The following is a 15,995-nucleotide window of genomic DNA, read 5'->3' on the forward strand; positions in this document are numbered from 1 at the left end:
TGGGCGGCCGTCCGCACAGCCGCTGTGTGAGGCGGTTTCCCCCCACTGCCGGGCCCTCAGGTGCTGGCGAGCAGTGCCCGCAGCACAAGGAGGGCTTTATGGGCCACGCACAGCAGCCGCTTTGTGCAGGGGCAGCCTCAGGAGCCTGTCCACAGCGGCTCTCCTCGCTCTTTGCCCTGCGTGGGTCTCAGGGCCTTTCCCTTCCCCGTGGCCTGCCCTGTGTTGGTGGGTTGAGGGGATAGAAAGCCACTGGCACCGGTCCAGGTGGAGCCCCACTGCTCTCACCATGCCTCTGGTGTTCCTGCAGCCTGTCCATGGGGCTGAGTGTGAGCCAGGCCCTGCAAAAGGTCTTTGTCACGGAGCAAGGACACCCTCCTTACGGGCAGTTTTCTTTTATTGGATGGGTACGAGGCATGAGGAGGCACAGCAGGCTAGCACAGATGGGTCCCCTCCTGCTGTAACCCTCAGCACAGCTTCTTGATTCCTCCTGGCAGCATCAGCAATGAGTGGGGGTTCTTCTGTTATGCTCTAACAGCCATAAGCAAGCAGGAGGAATCCTAGGATATCATAGCATCTCCCGAGTTGGAAGGACCCACTGAGGCCAACTCCAAGAACGGGAGTCCTCTAATGATACGAGGGCTGAGGTCACCACACTGATCCCACTCCATCACTCCCCAGGACAAAGCCACATCTGCCTCCAGCAGAGCCGCATCTCAGAACTCATACTGGGACACGAAGGCCGTGACCTTGAAGATGTGTTTGCCCAGCAGCACCTTGCGGGAGAACTCGCTCATCTCCAGCTCCACCTCCAGTGTGGCTGGCCCCACCACCGGGCTGCTGAGCACCAGCTCTCCCGTCTGCCGGTCGGAGCGCCGCACGGCAAAGACGTCCTGGCCCCGGCCACCTATGATGGTGAAGCGCAGGCTGTCGCCCACGAAGCGGGTGGTGGACATCTTGAAGAGGACGCGGGGCACGGTGCGGTTGGCCTGGAGTGGTAGGTAGTGGAAGGAGATGGAGGTGGCGGCCATGCGGCAGGCTCGGCTGTCTGTGGGGCAGGGGTTCCTCTCACACTGGCTGCCAGGAGACAAGGGAAACCAGCACTCATAGAATCATAGAATTTTTTGAGTTGGAAAGGACCTTAAAGGCCATCTGGTCCCACTCCCTGCAATGAGCAGGGACACCCACAGCTCCATCAGTGCTCGGAGCCCCATCCAGCCTGACCTTGGCAGTCTGCAGAGATGGGGCACCACTGCCTCTCTGGGCAGCCTAGCACAGAGCAGAGGGGTAGATCCCCTCCCTGACCTGCTGGCTGTGCTGCTTTGGATGCAGTTCAGGGCTGTGAGGGTACATTGCTGCCTCATGTACAACTGCCACCCACCAGTATCCCTATGGTCTATCCTCTTGACCTCTAGCTTGTACCGATAGTGAAGGTTACCACAACCCAAGTACAAGACCTTGCACATAGCTTTGTTGAATCTCATGAGGTTCTCCTGGGCCCACTATGTTACTTGACTCTTGGGGAACAGACTGCCTGCTTGCAAACAAGCTTATGGAGACCACCAACCACGCTCAGCATCTCCAGGCTCACGTTCTGTGATGGAGCAGCCCAAGGAGCTACATCCAAGCATGCCCAGGCTTGGAGAGCTGTCCCTGGGCTGGGTGCAGGATATGGATGCAGATCTGCAGCTCAGAGCTGGGATGCTGCTCTGCTTGAGTTGCTGCAAGAGCTGTGTGAGGACAGGGGGAACGAGCCAGCGGTGCACAAAGCAGTTCAGTCTCACAAGCAGCACTGGGGGGCGGGTTGCATGTTGAATTGTAGCCAAAGGCACCACATATATGTACAGAGGAGGGGAAATGGCGCCGTTCCCCCCCAGGTCCTGGGCATCAGCACTGTTGACATTTGATTAAAGCTCTAGCAAAGCCAGCCTGGAGCATGGCTCCCGGATAGAGGTGCTTTGCTCTGGCTGCAGCCCTGAGCACTATGCAGCGCCTGCATAAAGCCCCCTTGTATTTGGGTGCTCCCGCCCGCTCCCGTAGCCACCAGCGTCCCAAAGCCTTTGGCAAGGGGCATCCTGCAGCACGCCAAGCACGCTACGTGTGACAATTTGCTGCCAACAGTCTCCTTGCTGCCCTCGGATGCTGTGATATAGCACATGTAGGGCCCGTCTCCTCCCTGAGGTGATGGCATGATACTCACAAGCTGGAGGTCTTGACATAGCTGGTGTTGTGGCGTGGTGGGGGGCACTTGGGGCGCACGCAGCGGTGGCCCCCGAAGGTGTTGATGCAGAGCTCACCATGGGTGCAGTTGTGCTGGCTCCCAGTGCACTCATCCACATCTGCAGTGGCAAAAAGGGGGTGAGTGGGGCTGTCCGTCCTCTCAGCCATGTAGCATACGTGGGGTGCTCGGCATCCCTCCTCTTACCCTCACAGGTGTTGCGGTCGGCATGAAGCACGTACCCCGGTGGGCAGAGGCAGCGGTAGGAGCCGGGGAGGTTGAGGCAGTCGTGGAGGCAGATCCGGGTCTGGGGGTTAGGCTGGAAAAGCTGGCACTCGTCCACATCTGTGGGTGGGGATGAATGGAGGCTGAGGTGCTCCATCCTATCATGCCTCATCCCTCCTCACACCTCGTACCTTGGCAAACACCTCCTGCTCGCAACTGGAAGCCGGCATCACAGCTGCAGTGCCGCGAGCCCAGGCGGCCCTCAGCGCAGCGGGGCTGACGGCTAAAGGACGAGTTGCTCAGTGTCACCCAGTCTGCAGGAAGGATGTGGTGTCACCAGTGGGGAAGGATGAGATGGTCGCAGCGTGGCCCTGCAAGCACTCCATCCTCCTCCACTCCAGGGATGCATAAGGCACCCCAGCCCAAATCTGAGCCTCTGCTGAGCTGGGGGTGGCTTTGAGGGCACCTACAGGCATAGACAGGGCTCTGGCAGCTGGCTCCTGACCAGCCCCGTGGGCACAGGCATGTATAGCTCTGGTTGCCATCCACGCAGATCCCACTGTTGGCGCACGGGTTGCTGGAACATTCATCGATATCTGGGGAGAAAGAGCTCATAAATACCATGAGACCAGGGGCAGGGAAAGCCAATTCCTGCCTCTCCCAGCCCTGCTGTGATGCACTCCTGCTGCAGGGGATGCAAGATTGCTCCCTGTGCAATCCCACGACCCCGAGCCCATGGCACTTCACTTCTGCAGAAGGGCTGGGTGCCGCTCCAGGTGCGGTCCCTCCGGCAGGTGCGCGACTCCGAGCCCACCAGCTGAAATCCAGCATTGCAGATGAAGTGAACGTCGTGGCCCACCCGTGTGCTCCGGCCCAGCTTCCGCCCGTTCAAGGGCACCGCCAGCTGCGGACAGGTGTCTGTGGATGGACAGATGGACACGGCTGAGGATGGGGTTTGAGCCCAGGAGAGCCGAGCTGGTGCGATGGGGATGCCGAGCGTTACCGTTACGTTTGCCAGCGAGCCTCTGGATGCGGCTGTGCAGCACTGAGAGCTGCTTCTTGAGGCTGCGCATACCCTGGAGGTGGGCAGCCTCCTGTGCCGACAGCAGCTTCTGCATCTGCCGCACGGTGCTGAGCACCTGCTGGTGGCTCAGGCACTCCTGGGGGAACACAGGGCCCTCCCCATCACCCGCTGGGCTGGGCTGTGTCCCCTCCCATGCCAGCTGGGGACAGCTGGGCTGCTCTGGGCTCATCCTCTGTATCCCACTGCAGGGTTTGCCTTTGCTTCTGCATCTGCGCCAACTTCAGCCCCTCTGCCTGCTCCTATATCAGCAATTGTGGTGCCTGAACCCCTCCAGGTGGCTCTAGCACCCTCCCTGATAACGAAAAGCCCCCAGACCACCTTTTGTCTATGGGCAGCCCTACAGGTGACCCACCCATGCCCACCTTGGGTGCAGGGTCCTTACCTGGGTTCTGCCGAGGGCTAGCTGCAGGATGCACAGGGCCACCCAGCCTGGCAGCGGGATGAGCATCGTGGCACGGCTGGCTGCAAGGACGAGACACCAATATTCCATCCTGCCCCACACCACAGCTCCATCAGGGCACAATCAAGGTGGTGTTCCCTTCCTCACCTCGAACTCTTGCAGCCACATCACCCAGAGACCCCCACCACTGTCCCACAGCCCTCCATGCGGTGACATAGCACTGTGACCACCATGTGGCATCACCCTACAGCCACCCTTACCCACAGACCTGCTGGATTTCAGGGGCTCCGGGATGTTCCCCAAACTCCCAGCTGAGCTCAGCCTCCTTCAGCCACTCGCTTGCAGCCTGCTCCTCCGCTCACCGGATTTAATCTCTGTGTGTGCCTGCATGCCTGAGTGTTTGTTGTTTTTTCCCCTGCCCAAGCCATAGGAAAGTTTCCCCTTGGCACCAGCAGCGGCCTCTCCCTTCCCTCTCCACAGATCAGAAGGTTTGGGGCCTTTTATGTCACACGGGCAGCAGATGCTGGCTTTCCCTGCGGCTGTGGTGTGCTGCTGCTCACATGGGATGGCTGGGACCAGGCGGTGGCTGTCACCATGCTCATAGCCTCACCGGTGCTCAGTGCACGTGGCACAATGAGTGTGTGGTATGGGGCTGATCCGGAGCATCCACCAAGCATGGGGAGGGCTCCTGGGACCAGAGGTGGCTTTGGGGTCTGCACTGGGTGGGGGGTAGCTGGGCTGCATTGCAGCCTGGGGTTGGGTTAGACTCAGGATCAGCATCAATGTTAGGGTGAGGGATAACATTAGGGTTAGGGATAGTATTAAGGTTAGTGTTAGGGTGAGGGAGGCTCCCGGATTGCCTTGCATGGGAGGCTCCAGCGTTGCCCCTCATTGCAGGAAGGCATACAGAAGGGACATGGGCTGCTCTCTGGGCTGGGCTGCTGGGGGGGCTTGGATCCCTCCCCATCCCAAATGGCACAGCTGGTGGGGATGCCGGAGGCTCTGCAGGAAACCCATGGGCTACACTAACCTTTCGTTTTGGGGACACGCACGTTGCCCTGTGCCAAGGGACCCCTGAGCTGGGACAGAGCACTCAATCAGAGGGGGTTCTGGCCCCCCTGCCCAACCCGGAGCATCCCTCCCACCATCGCCCACCCGTTGCCCAGCTCACTGGAGCGGGAATTTGGCCTTGTGCCCACAGCTCCCTCCCCAGCAGTGTGCATTACCTCCCCAGCATGTTTAATTCATGGAGCAGGAGGAAAGCAGGCGGTGGGGCTGGGGGGCGATGCCCAGTGCCTGCGATCCCGACCCCGTTGCAGTAGCGGGGCTGGGACCGAGGGGCCCCCCGAGCTGTCTCCGCTGCCTGGGACTGTTTTGACAGAGCTATTACTCACCCGTCAACCTTTTGTTCAAGCTGACCAGCAGCGCCTGTCTGAAGTCCTGAATAGGATCAAATCTTGGAAGCAGACACGCAGGCACGCAGGACTGGCTCGTCCCTCCCCAAATCCTCCCTTCCCTCCCCAGTCCTCCCTTTGGTGAGCATGGAGGACAGCAGGGGTCTGGCTGGCCTGCTGCTGGTGCTGCTGGCCTGCCTGGCCTGGAGGGTGGGTGAGTCGGAGAAGCTGTCCCCACTGGCTCCGGGACCCCGAGGTAATGGAAAGAGGGGGTGGGGGGGCTTTCTGCTCACATCGGGGCAAAGAGCAGCTCGGGAGCCCCAAGCATTGTTCCCAAAGGGATGGGGTGGATGTTCCCCTGCCCCGTACCTAAACAGGCAGGGGGCTGGGGTGGGAATGAGGTTGTGGGGCTGGAGATAGGGATGTGGGGCTGGTGATGGGGATGTGGGGCTGGGGATGGGCTCTGGGCTGGTGACAAGTGCAGCATGATGAAGGCAGCGCTGTGCCGGATCTCCCCCCCCCACCCCGAGGATCGGGTGCATTCCTGGCAGTCTCTGCTACCCCCCAGCCCCTGTCCCCTTTGTGCTCCTGTCCCAAAGTGCTTCCTTCACTTCCCTCTGGTCTCCATGGAGATCCGGGTGCCTTCCCATAACCCAGGCTGCCGCATGGGACCGGCAACCCTTTCGGCCCCATCCCCAGCTGCCCCTTGCCCTCTGCAGCTCTCAGTGAGAAGGAGACATTCCTGGTACTCTCGCTGCACAACAAGCTGAGGAGCAAAGTGCATCCGCCTGCAGCCAACATGCAGAAGTTGGTGAGTGCCCCAGCCCTGCCTCTGCCAGACCCAGCATGCACCAAGGACTGATTCTCTGAGATCCCCAACATCTCGTGGTGGCCGATACCCCGATGCTTACCCTATATCTGTTGATGGTCCCCAGTCATCTCCTAGTAGTCCCCAACCATCTCCTCATGGTCCCCAACCATTCGCTGTTGGTCCCCAGTCATGTCCCAGTTCTTTCCAGTCATCTCCTGATGGTTTTCCAACATCCTCCCTGGTGGTCCTCAGTCTTCTCTTGGTGGTTCCCCTTAATTCTCTGGTGGTTAATCATACAACCATAGAATCATAGAATGGCCTGTGTTGAACAGGACCTCAAAGATCACCTAGTTTCAACCCCCTTCCACGGGCAGGGTCACCAGCCACTAGACCAGGATGTCCTAGTCATGTCCTTGTGGTCCCCTGTCAACTTTCAATTGTCCCCAGTCATCTTCTTGTGGTCCCCATTTGTCCCCTGATGGTCAGACGTCCTTGTGGCCCACAGTTATCTCCTGATGACTGCCCAACGTCCTTCCTGGTGGTCCCCAATCATCTCCTTGTGGTCCCCAGTCATTCCCTGGTAGTTCCCACTCATCCTCTAGTGGTCAGTCATGTCACAGTGGTCCTCAGTCAACTCTCAGTTGTCCCAAATCATCTTCTTGTGGTCTCCTGGTGGTCAACCGTGTCCTGACAGTCCCCAAACATCTCCTGATGGTTCTCAATCATCTCCTTGTGATCCCCAGTCATCCCCTGGTCTCCAGATACATCCGAGTGTACCCCAGCCATCTGCTAATGACTCTGGTGGTCACCCAACATTCCCTGCTTGTCTATTACATCCAAGTAGTCCCTGGTGGTTCCCAAACATCTCCTAGTCGCCCAACATCCCCTGGTGGCCCCCACTCAATTCCTGGAATCTCCAGGCTTCCCTTGGGTGCCTCCACGATCTCCCATTGCCCACCAGTGCCCCCAGCCTGGTGTCCCAGCAGGAGTGGAGTGAGGAGCTGGCACAGCTGGCGGTAGAGCGGGTGGCAGGCTGCCTGGAGGGCCCCGCTCCTCCACCAGCCCCACAGCTGGGCTGGAACGAGGCCTTGCTGCCGGTGGGTGCCGGGGGCTTCGTCGAGCTGCTGGAGCGCTGGTTCGCCGAGGGCCAACGCTATGACTATGGAGCGGCACGCTGTGCTGGTAATGCCACCTGCCGCCATTACACCCAGGTGGGATGGGGACCGAGGGGAGCAGGTGGGGGGCAGGAGGTGGCGGAGGGTGACAGTGTGCCTGTCCCGTAGCTGGTGTGGGCCACAGCAGGGCGGCTGGGCTGCGGCAGGCAGCTGTGTGCCGGGAGCCGGGGCCGCAGCCAGGCTTTTGCCTGCGCCTACTCACCTGGGTAAGGGGGTGTGGCCGACTGGAGGGGGCGGGGCTTCGTGCTATGAGTGGGCGGGGCTCAGCCAATGGACGTGGCTTTGTGCGATGAGCGCATGGGTTCAACCAATGGGCGTGGCTTTGTGCCATGAGTGGGCGGGGCTCTGCTGGGTGGGCGGGGCTCAGCAGAAAGGGCGGGGTCTCTTCCCCAGAAGGGGCGGGGCTTATGCTGAGCAGGTGTGCCCTCCCACTATGGGCACTGAGCTGGGACTGCCTCCCATCTCCATCCCTGGGCAGGGGGAACTGGGAACTGGCCGGAGCCCCCATCGTTCCCTACCAGCGTGGGCCCTGGTGCTCGCTGTGCACTGCCGGCCTCTCAGGCTGCTTCAAGTCCTGGGACCATGGTGGTGGGCTCTGCGGTGAGTCCCTGAAACCCTCAACCCCTTGGCCCAGCCCAACAGTCCCCTGATTGCCGCGTGCCCCCCCATGTGTTTGCCCAGAAGTCCCCAGGAACCCGTGCCGCATGAGCTGCAGGAACGGTGCACACCTCAACGTCAGCAGCTGCCAGTGCTCCTGTGCCCCGGGCTATACTGGGCGCTTCTGCCAAGGTGAGCGGTGCCCATGGTGCCCATGGAGGACAAAGAACAACCTGGATGCAGGCAGCACAGGGCCTGAGTGGCCACACAAGCCAGATCACTGTGTGTGTGGGGTGAGTGCAGTCCATAGGAGTGAGTGCTGCATGTCTGTGCATGATCGATGCTGTCCATCCATGCACGGTGTGGAGCATCCATGTGCAGGCTCAATGCAGAGCATGCATGCTTGGTGCAGCCCATGCATGTGCAAAGTCAGTGCAGTGCATGCCCATGAGTGGTTGCTGCTGTGCATGCATGAGCAGAGTTGGTGCTGTGTGAGATTGGTTACTGTAGTGCATGCATGTGTGTGGCTGGTGCTATGCATTTGTGAGCAATATTGGTCAGTGTGTGCATGGTCAGTGCAGCGCATGCATTTGCCTGGTTCGTGCAGTGCCTACCGCCTGCTCTGTGCATGGTGCATGATGCATGTGGTGTTGTGGGAAGGAGCACATATTCAGGACTGGCTGCCCTGCACAGCCTAATTCCCTGCTTCTTTGGCAGTGCGGTGCAGCATGCGGTGCCTCCACGGGAAGTTCCGGCAGGAGGAGTGCTCCTGCCTCTGTGATGCTGGCTACGGCGGTGCTGAGTGTGGCAGTGAGTGGGGGCTGTGCCTGCTGGGGGGTCCCTTTGCCCCAGCACCCACCTGTGCCCACCTGTGCCCGCAGACAAGGTCCCATTCCCTTTCCATGCCTGCGATGTGAGGATCGACGGCGACTGCTTCACCGTTTCCCCCGAGGCTGACACGTACTATGGGGCCAAAGCCAAGTGCCAGGTGAGCTGGGCCCTCCCAGAACACCTGAAACCCCATAGCTCAGTCCAGGGGCTTCAGCACTGTAGAGCAGAGGACAGATTTGAGCTGCTTGCTGGCTCCTTGGCTTCCCTCCAGGAGAAAGGGGCTATGCTAGCCCAGATCAGGAACCAGAAGGTGCAGGATATCCTGGCCTTCTACCTCAGCCGCCTGGAGAGCAGCAACAGGGTGATGGACAACGACTTTGACACCTGTAACTTCTGGATTGGTGAGTCCTGTGTGCTGCTGAGGGGTGGTGCAGTGTCAGGGTGCTGGTGGACATCCCACACCTTGAATGGAAATTACACTGCCCTAGAGGACATCCCATCTCTCTAATGAACATTTCACTCTTCTCTTGGTCATCTCAACCTCCTGGTGGACATCCCACCCCCCATGATGAATATCCAACCCTTCTGATCCCCACACATCACTAATGGATATCCAAACTTCCTGATGGATATCTCATCCCCTGATACACATCCCACCCCACTAATGGCCATCCCACCCCACTAATGGCCATCCCACCCCACTAATGGCCATCCCACCTCACTAATGGCCATCCCACCTCACTAATGGACACCTCACCCCTCTGGCTCTCCAGGTCTCACTTACAAGACATCCAAGGCTTCGTTCCGCTGGGACACAGGAGAGCCTTCTGCCTTCACCAGCTTTGCTTTTGGGCAGCCAGACAACCAGGGGTAGGTGCCCAGCTCCCATGGGAGACGTGATGACGTCTGTGGCACCGCCCTGTCCCCCTCCTCTCCCACACAGATTTGGGAACTGCGTGGAGATGCAGGCAGCAGCTGCTTTCAACTGGAACGACCAACGCTGCAAGACCCGAAACCGCTACATCTGCCAGTTCGGTGAGCACGTGGCCACAGCCCTCGGGTCCCCCATGTGCACAGCATGCAGGCCCAGGAGTACCCTGTCTCCACTTGCCGTGCAGCCCAGGAGCACATCTCCCGATGGCAGCGGGAGCCCTGAGCAGGTATCTGCAGGCTGTGGGACAGATGTGGCACTGGGACCAGCAGAGAAGGGCGTGCGCTGTGCGTCAGCATCCCAAAGCTGCTCCTCGCCTTCCTCTGTCACCACCTGTGACAGCTGTCGGGGCAGGGAGATGCCCAGACAGGGGTTTCCAGGTGAGCTGCCAAGGGGACTTCTGGGTGACACAGACCTCGGCATGGCTCGAGGTGAGGGCTTGGCACTGAACTTCCTCGTCGCCGGGATAATAAAGCCTTCTCTCCGTTTGGAAGAGCCACTCGTCCTCTTTTCTCCCACCTGGGTCCTTCACCACCTGGATCCTGAGACCTGCAGCTCCAGTAGATGAATTCAGGAGGATTTTTCCCCCCCAGATCCGGACACTGACCTTTCCCTGCTTGGGAAACCGAGGCACGGGGCTGTTCCTGCGCACCCCGAACGCACGCATCGCTGGGGCCGCTCGCTCCCCCCGGCGGCGCGGTGGTTCGGGCCGTTCCCCCTGTCGGATCGGCGGCCGCGTGGTACGGCCCGGGGAGGTGCGCTCGGGTCGGGGCCGCTCGGGCCGGGACCGGGGCTGAGGACGGAGCCATGAGCGCTCTGAGCGGTCGGGACGGGTGGAGGTGTGAGTACGGGGATGGGGGTGTGGGTACCGGGATGGGGATGTGGGAAGTGGGCATCCACAGCTGGGCTGTCCTCCGGTACCGGGATGCTCCTGTGTTGTCCTCCGCAGGGCAGGGCACCGGGATGTCCCCACCAACCCCCAAACCAGAGATGTCCTCCCCTATGGAGGTGCTTCCCTGCTATCTGTTCCTCCCCGGCAGACAGATTTCCTCCAGGGTCGGGATGTCCATTCATCCCAGTGCCCAGATGCTTTCTATGTCCTGCTCCCCACCTCCCGTCCCTCCCCTGGATGGGGATGCTCTCCAGCACTGGGATGTCCCCACACCATCAACCCCAGGACAGGGATGTCCTCCAGCTCTGCGATGCTCCCCTGTATCCATTGCTCTCCAAAACAGGGAAATCCTCTGCTACCGGGACATCACCACTGTCACCCAGTGCAGGGACACCCTCCCAGTAGCAAGATGCTCCCAGGACATGGATGTCCCCTCCAGTACTGAGATACCTGGTTCAGGGCAGGAGCCCCAGCACAGGACTGGTGTCCTAGGGGTGGTGGAGCCCAGCTGACCCTGGTCTTCTGCCCCCAACGATGGTCCCACTGCTGTGTCACATAGAGCAAGTGTCTACTAGCTCTCTTTGTGATGCTCTCGTGTGGCTTCATGACAGGCATTGAACTGCTGGGGGATCTGGGGACATGGGGCAGGTGGGGGCACACTTGAAAGCAAGCAGTGCAGCAAGCCCTATGGGAGCCATCTGCAATCAGAAGGAATCATCTATGGGACATCCAGGCATGGTGATGATGGTTGGGACACCTGTGGAAAACTGGACATGGTGATGATAGTTGGGACACCCATAGGACAGGCAGGCATGGTAAGGTTGGTTGGGATGAGCCATGGGACCCATGGGCACGGTGATGATGATGGGAAGAAAGCAGTGGGCAATTTGTAGAAATAACCCCATTTCTGGGAGCAGCGAAGCACATCTGGAGCATCTCTGGGCTGGAGCTCCTTCAGCAAAGACAGGAGCCATCCGCTGGGGTTCCTGGTGGTGAGTTTGGGTTTTTCCATCACTCATGGCCCTGCTCTTTCTCCCTGCAGATCTGGACATGGCCAGGGAGGCAAAGCCGAGCCGGGTCAGGTTGGGCCAAAAGAGGCCACACAGCAGCAGCCTGTACCCGTGAGTGCCAGTGCATGGGCTCCTTGTGCATCTGTGGGTCCCCATGAGCAGCTCCTGGGGGGTCCCGACTGAGCCCCAAACCCATCTCACTGAAGGGTTTGGAGGCTTATTCTATGATTCCATGATTCTTCTACCTGTAAGAAGAGCTCCATGGTTTTTACAATGAGATACCTTAGTGGACAGCCTGAGGGCACAGCACCCCTACCCACAAAGGGATGGGGCCACCGCCAGCAGCAGGATGGGTCCCCATCCCTGGAGCAGGTCCCACCCCTGGGGCAGCTCCCCATCCCTGGCTCTTGGGGGTCCCCTGTTCATGCTGGGTGCTGCACATATGGCTCATGACCAAGAGGTGATGACCTCAAGTTGTGCCAGGGGAGAAGTGGGGTATTGGGAACAATTCCTTCTTGGAATGAACACTGGCAGAGCTGCCCAGGGAGGTGGGGGAGTCCCCATTCCTGGGGGTATCCCAGAGCTGTGGGGATGTGGCAGTGAGGGACGTGGACAGTGGGCATGGTGGGAGCGGGCTGGGGTCGACCCTGGGGATTTTGGTGGTCTTCTCCAACCTTCATGATTGTGTGATTCTATGACCCAGAGTCAGCACCGGGCTCCGTCTCGTTAGAGAGCTTCTAGATGGAATTAATTGCTCTGCCCGTTGCCATGGCACTGGGGCCGCGCAGGGATGCGGTGCTGGCAGGGCAGGGACCGTGGTCCCAGTGGCCCCCAGAGTGCAGCAGCCATTGCCCATCCCATGGGATGCTCTGTGGAGCAGCTCTGGGTCATGCTGCCAAGCAGCACCAACACATGGCGAGGCAGTGACCGTGCTCCAAACACAAACCCTCATCTCAGAGCCTTCTGCAGGGATGGGGACTTGCAGCAGGAAGGTGTCTCTGCCCTGCAGTGCTGCAAGTGCTGACTAGTTGTCCTCCATCCCCTCCTGCAGCAGTACCTGCGACCTGGACTACAACCTCTACAGGGATGACTTCCCATACCGGTGAGTGCAAGGCCATGACACGGGGGTCCTGGTATCCCCGTCCCCCACTTCTGCCCCAGGGGAGCACCCTTAGAGGGAGTTTTTGTGCCGTTTTGTGCCCCCTCAGGGTGTATGAGTACCAGAAGATCCCACCCCTCATTAACCGCATCCCCGTCAAGGCCAGGAGAACGCATGCAAGAGCAGGAGGCACAAGCAGCCCCAGCCCCCAGCACGGGGCGCGGAGCAGCGCCAGCTCCACGGGGACACGGATGAAACGTGAGTGGGACATGGTGGCCTCGGGTACCCGCAGGGTGCTGGGTGCTGATCCCATGGGATGCTGAGGGCTCCGCTCCCACAGTGAGAGCCGAGGAGCTGCATTCCATTAAGGGGGAGCTGAGCCAGATCAAGGAGCGGGTGGACAGCCTGCTGGAGAGCCTGGAGCGCATGGACCAGCGCAGGGAGCGGCTCTCGGGTGAGGGATGCTGCCATGCACATCACGTCCAGACCCCATGGAGACATTTCCCATTCCCTCATCCACTTTGGGTGTTCTGCATGGGCACCCTGAGCTCCCACTGTCCCTGCAGTGTGCAAGGAGAGTGAGAAGAAGAAGGCAGAGGTGGGCTCAGCATCACCAGCCCCACTGGGAGCGGGCTCACGAGGCAAGCAGGGGAGCGGAGGGGATGGGCGCAACATGGACAGCACCGAGGAGAGCACAGACACGGAGGAGATGGTAAGGTGATGGCCAGCTGCTGCCAATACTTTGCATCCAGGCTCTGGGTGCAGCCCAGGAACCCGCTCTGCATTTCCCTTTGCAGATGAAGGCCCACACCTCGGACCAGGAGGGGAGCCAGTAGTGGGGATGCTGGAGCCCCGCAGCTCCTGCCCCGTCTCTGCATCCCTTTGGAGGCTCCCGGCAGATGCCAGGCCCAGTTCTTCCTGCACTCATATTCCCACCACCAGTGCCAGCAGCCCGGTGCCCTGCATTGGCCAGCCGTGGTGAGAGAAGTCTTTGTGTTTGAGTGCGCATTGTTTTTTCTATCCCTCTTGTCTTGCTATGTGAGTACGTGGGGAGGGTGGGAGGGCAGAAGCTCCACACCCCGAGGATCATTAGCCCAGAGCTGAGATCTGTGGTGTCCCTGATCCTCTCCTCCCCAGTGGACACCCAAGCCCTCCATCCCATGAGCACAACACAGGCCGGATGCGTTCCCCATGCAGAACAAAGCCACAGCACTGTCCCTCCTGGGCAGTGGACACAGATGGCCACACCTGATACCACCAGCACGGGGCACCCAGTGGTGTAGCATGGAGCCCAGCCCCCCCTCACCAGTGGGTTTCTCTTAATGGTGTCCCTAAGGACTCCATTCTTTGCCACCATAGCGGGGATCCCCTTGGCCACCTCTGCCCAGGGAAGTTGTGCCTCCATCCCTTTCCCTACATGTCTGTGTCGTCCTCCTCTTGCTGGTAGGAAATTGTTCTGTATTTCTAATTTGCTCCGGCAAAAGAGTGTATTGTGCTGGAAAGGTAAAAAACAATCATTTGTATTTCTTTACTCTGGTTATTTGGCTTCAAGTACCCCCACTGCTGATGTTTGAATGGGGGCACAGCAGGGTCAGCCCCCAGCTCCACCCCGGAGCTCTGTGGGGATCTCAGCAGCCCCAAGCAGGCAGAAGTCACCAGGAAAAACAAAACAAAACATTTTATTGTACAAATCCAAAACAACACAAGACAACCTGTCCTTCTGCCGCCCTGGAGTGCCATAGGCAGCAGTCAGTGAGGCACGAGGTGCCGGGATGTGGTGGTGGGGGGGATGTTGTGGTGTCTCTGGCAGCACCAGGCTGGGTCTGGGCTCTCTGCTGGTACTGGGGCTGGTTTGAGGAGGCCCCGAGGGTCTCTGCTGGCACCAGGGGCAGCTCTGGGGGTCTCTGGTGCATTGGAAGCAGTCCAGGGGGGTCTCTGTCGGTCTCAGGTAAGCCTTGGGGGTCTCAGATGGCAACGGGGGCAGCTTGGTGGGTCTCGACGTCAGTCGTGGGGGGCTCCGATGGTGTGAGGGGTGGCTCAGGAAAGGCCTTGGGGGTCTCCGGCAACACCAAGAGCAGCTCCAGAGATCACTGATGGCGGCTCCATGGGCCCACCAGCGATGGCACCAGCAGCTCTGGGGGACTCTGGCTGCATCAGGGGGGGCTCGAGGTCATTGACGGCACCAAGAGCAGCTCCGGGGGTCCCTGCTGGCGCTCCCGGGGTCCGTCAGCGTGAGGGGCGGCTCAGACATCCCGCCGGGCTCAGAGGCAGCGCCGGGAGCTGTTCCAGGGGTCTCCGGCGGCACCAAGGGCGGCTCCTGCGGGACTCCGGCACCACCGCGTGCGGCTCCGGCCGCCCCCGGCCGCGTTTCGGAGCTCCCCGAGGCCGAAGCCGAGGCCGAGCCCGGCCCCGCCCGCCCCGCAGCTCAGGCCCCGTCTCGGCGCCGCGCGGCGCGCAGCAGGCAGTGCCGCAGCACGGGGTAAAGGCGCTGGCAGCCCTCCACGCCCAGCCGCAGCGCCGCCGCCCAGCCCTCGGGCTCCCCCCCGCGGCCGCCGCCCAGCACCGCCGACACCTGGTTGAGGGCGGGCAACAGCGCCACCGTCAGGCGGGCGGCGGAACCGCGCTCCTCGGCCTCCCCGGGCTGCAGCAGCCACGGCCCCGCGGCGGAACCGTCGCGGTCGCCGGGCGGCGGGCGGCACAGCGCGCAGCCCACGGCCAAATCGTACATCTCCACCCCCGCGTCGGCCAACGCGAGGGACGCGGCGCTGACGGCGGCGGCCAGGGCCGAGCCGCCGTCCTGCAGCAGCAGCGCGCTGACGACCAACCTCGCCCTGGGGTACCGGGACAGCCGCACCGCCGGCTCCAACGCCTCCCGCAGCGCCGCCGCCGCCTCCCGCTCCGCCTCCCGCTCCGCCGCTCCCCCGGGTCTGGGCCGGGCCCCGCGGGCGCAGAAAGGAGCCCGGCGGAAATCGCACAGCAGCCTTCCCGCTCCCACCGCCCCCCCCGGCTCGGCCGCCTCCCGCGGTCCCCAGGCGGCGCACAGCACCTTCGTGCCGCCGCTCAGTTCCACGTACGCGGAGCCTTCGGCCTGGCTCAGCAGCCCCGCGCGGGCGAACAGCGGCCGCAGCGCGTAGGGATCCCGCGGCGCCGCTCCGCTCTCCTCGTCCTCCTCTCCTCCTCCGTCGCGGGGCTGCGCCGCCCAAAGGTCCGGCGGCCGCGAGTCCTCCGGGCCGCGCAGGCGGCGGTGATCCAGCGGCATGGCGGGGGAAGCGGATGCGGAGGGAGGAGGAGCCCCGGCCGCTCCGCTCCGCCCTCGGCCGGCCCCGCCGGG

General features: G+C 61.3%; 4 protein-coding genes across 8 annotated transcripts; 2 read left to right on the forward strand and 2 right to left on the reverse strand.

Moving 5' to 3' along the window:
- Nucleotides 1-381: 381 nt before the first annotated feature.
- LOC100547860 (fibulin-7-like) lies at nt 382-7,121 on the reverse strand. Of its 3 annotated transcripts, none has more exons than XM_085235368.1 (9): nt 6,230-7,121; nt 3,907-3,986; nt 3,444-3,600; nt 3,188-3,358; nt 2,911-3,036; nt 2,632-2,754; nt 2,423-2,560; nt 2,198-2,336; nt 382-1,074 (listed from the first exon to the last, which is right to left on the reverse strand). In XM_085235368.1, the coding sequence occupies exons 2-9, from the start codon at nt 3,970-3,972 to the stop codon at nt 714-716; spliced, it is 1,281 nt and encodes a 426-aa protein (XP_085091494.1). In that variant the 5' UTR covers nt 3,973-3,986; nt 6,230-7,121; the 3' UTR covers nt 382-713. The 3 variants fall into 3 exon arrangements, with proteins under 3 accessions (XP_085091494.1, XP_085091493.1, XP_019475318.2); XM_085235367.1 differs by lacking the exon at nt 6,230-7,121 and adding an exon at nt 4,193-5,430; XM_019619773.3 differs by lacking the exon at nt 6,230-7,121 and having other exon boundaries at nt 3,907-5,430.
- On the forward strand, nt 5,256-10,351 carry LOC100547089 (C-type lectin domain family 18 member A-like). Of its 2 annotated transcripts, XM_031555446.2 has the most exons (12): nt 5,256-5,574; nt 6,038-6,129; nt 7,116-7,340; nt 7,413-7,510; nt 7,783-7,904; nt 7,986-8,093; nt 8,619-8,711; nt 8,783-8,889; nt 9,004-9,133; nt 9,506-9,602; nt 9,676-9,767; nt 9,851-10,031. In XM_031555446.2, the coding sequence occupies exons 1-12, from the start codon at nt 5,466-5,468 to the stop codon at nt 9,886-9,888; spliced, it is 1,311 nt and encodes a 436-aa protein (XP_031411306.2). In that variant the 5' UTR covers nt 5,256-5,465; the 3' UTR covers nt 9,889-10,031. The 2 variants fall into 2 exon arrangements, with proteins under 2 accessions (XP_031411306.2, XP_085091492.1); XM_085235366.1 differs by lacking the exon at nt 5,256-5,574 and having other exon boundaries at nt 5,944-6,129; nt 9,676-10,351.
- Nucleotides 10,352-10,368: 17 nt separating this feature from the next.
- On the forward strand, nt 10,369-14,187 carry LOC104912984 (RNA-binding Raly-like protein). Of its 2 annotated transcripts, none has more exons than XM_010717876.4 (7): nt 10,369-10,504; nt 11,598-11,676; nt 12,617-12,667; nt 12,774-12,922; nt 13,005-13,118; nt 13,231-13,376; nt 13,462-14,187. In XM_010717876.4, the coding sequence occupies exons 1-7, from the start codon at nt 10,471-10,473 to the stop codon at nt 13,498-13,500; spliced, it is 612 nt and encodes a 203-aa protein (XP_010716178.1). In that variant the 5' UTR covers nt 10,369-10,470; the 3' UTR covers nt 13,501-14,187. The 2 variants fall into 2 exon arrangements, with proteins under 2 accessions (XP_010716178.1, XP_085091496.1); XM_085235370.1 differs by lacking the exon at nt 11,598-11,676 and adding an exon at nt 11,473-11,547 and having other exon boundaries at nt 10,456-10,502.
- A 136-nt stretch (nt 14,188-14,323) lies between these two features.
- On the reverse strand, nt 14,324-15,990 carry EXOSC6 (exosome component 6). The gene has a single exon (XM_085235369.1). It carries the CDS (start codon nt 15,921-15,923, stop codon nt 15,090-15,092), a length of 834 nt encoding a protein of 277 aa, XP_085091495.1. The 5' UTR covers nt 15,924-15,990; the 3' UTR covers nt 14,324-15,089.
- Nucleotides 15,991-15,995: the final 5 nt, after the last annotated feature.

Source organism: Meleagris gallopavo, chromosome 13 (genome assembly GCF_905368555.1).
Source record: "Meleagris gallopavo chromosome 13, MGAL_WU_HG_1.1, whole genome shotgun sequence".
Lineage (NCBI taxonomy): Eukaryota > Metazoa > Chordata > Aves > Galliformes > Phasianidae > Meleagris > Meleagris gallopavo.

Excerpts from the sequence above, each read along its gene's own strand:
- EXOSC6 (XM_085235369.1), bottom strand. The coding sequence starts at position 15,923 with ATGCCGCTGGATCACCGCCGCCTGCGCGGCCCGGAGGACTCGCGGCCG.
- LOC100547860 (XM_019619773.3), bottom strand. The coding sequence starts at position 4,014 with ATGGAATATTGGTGTCTCGTCCTTGCAGCCAGCCGTGCCACGATGCTC. Across the intron at positions 3,037-3,187 it reads CACCCAGCCCTTCTGCAGAA|ATATCGATGAATGTTCCAGC; the intron begins GTGAAGTGCCAT and ends CTTTCTCCCCAG. Across the intron at positions 2,561-2,631 it reads AGCAGGAGGTGTTTGCCAAG|ATGTGGACGAGTGCCAGCTT; the intron begins GTACGAGGTGTG and ends CCCCACCCACAG.
- LOC100547089 (XM_085235366.1), top strand. Across the intron at positions 7,511-7,782 it reads GCCTGCGCCTACTCACCTGG|GGGGAACTGGGAACTGGCCG; the intron begins GTAAGGGGGTGT and ends ATCCCTGGGCAG. Across the intron at positions 8,890-9,003 it reads GGGCCAAAGCCAAGTGCCAG|GAGAAAGGGGCTATGCTAGC; the intron begins GTGAGCTGGGCC and ends GCTTCCCTCCAG.
- LOC104912984 (XM_010717876.4), top strand. The coding sequence starts at position 10,471 with ATGAGCGCTCTGAGCGGTCGGGACGGGTGGAGGT. Across the intron at positions 10,505-11,597 it reads CGGTCGGGACGGGTGGAGGT|ATCTGGACATGGCCAGGGAG; the intron begins GTGAGTACGGGG and ends TTCTCCCTGCAG. Across the intron at positions 13,119-13,230 it reads GCGCAGGGAGCGGCTCTCGG|TGTGCAAGGAGAGTGAGAAG; the intron begins GTGAGGGATGCT and ends CTGTCCCTGCAG.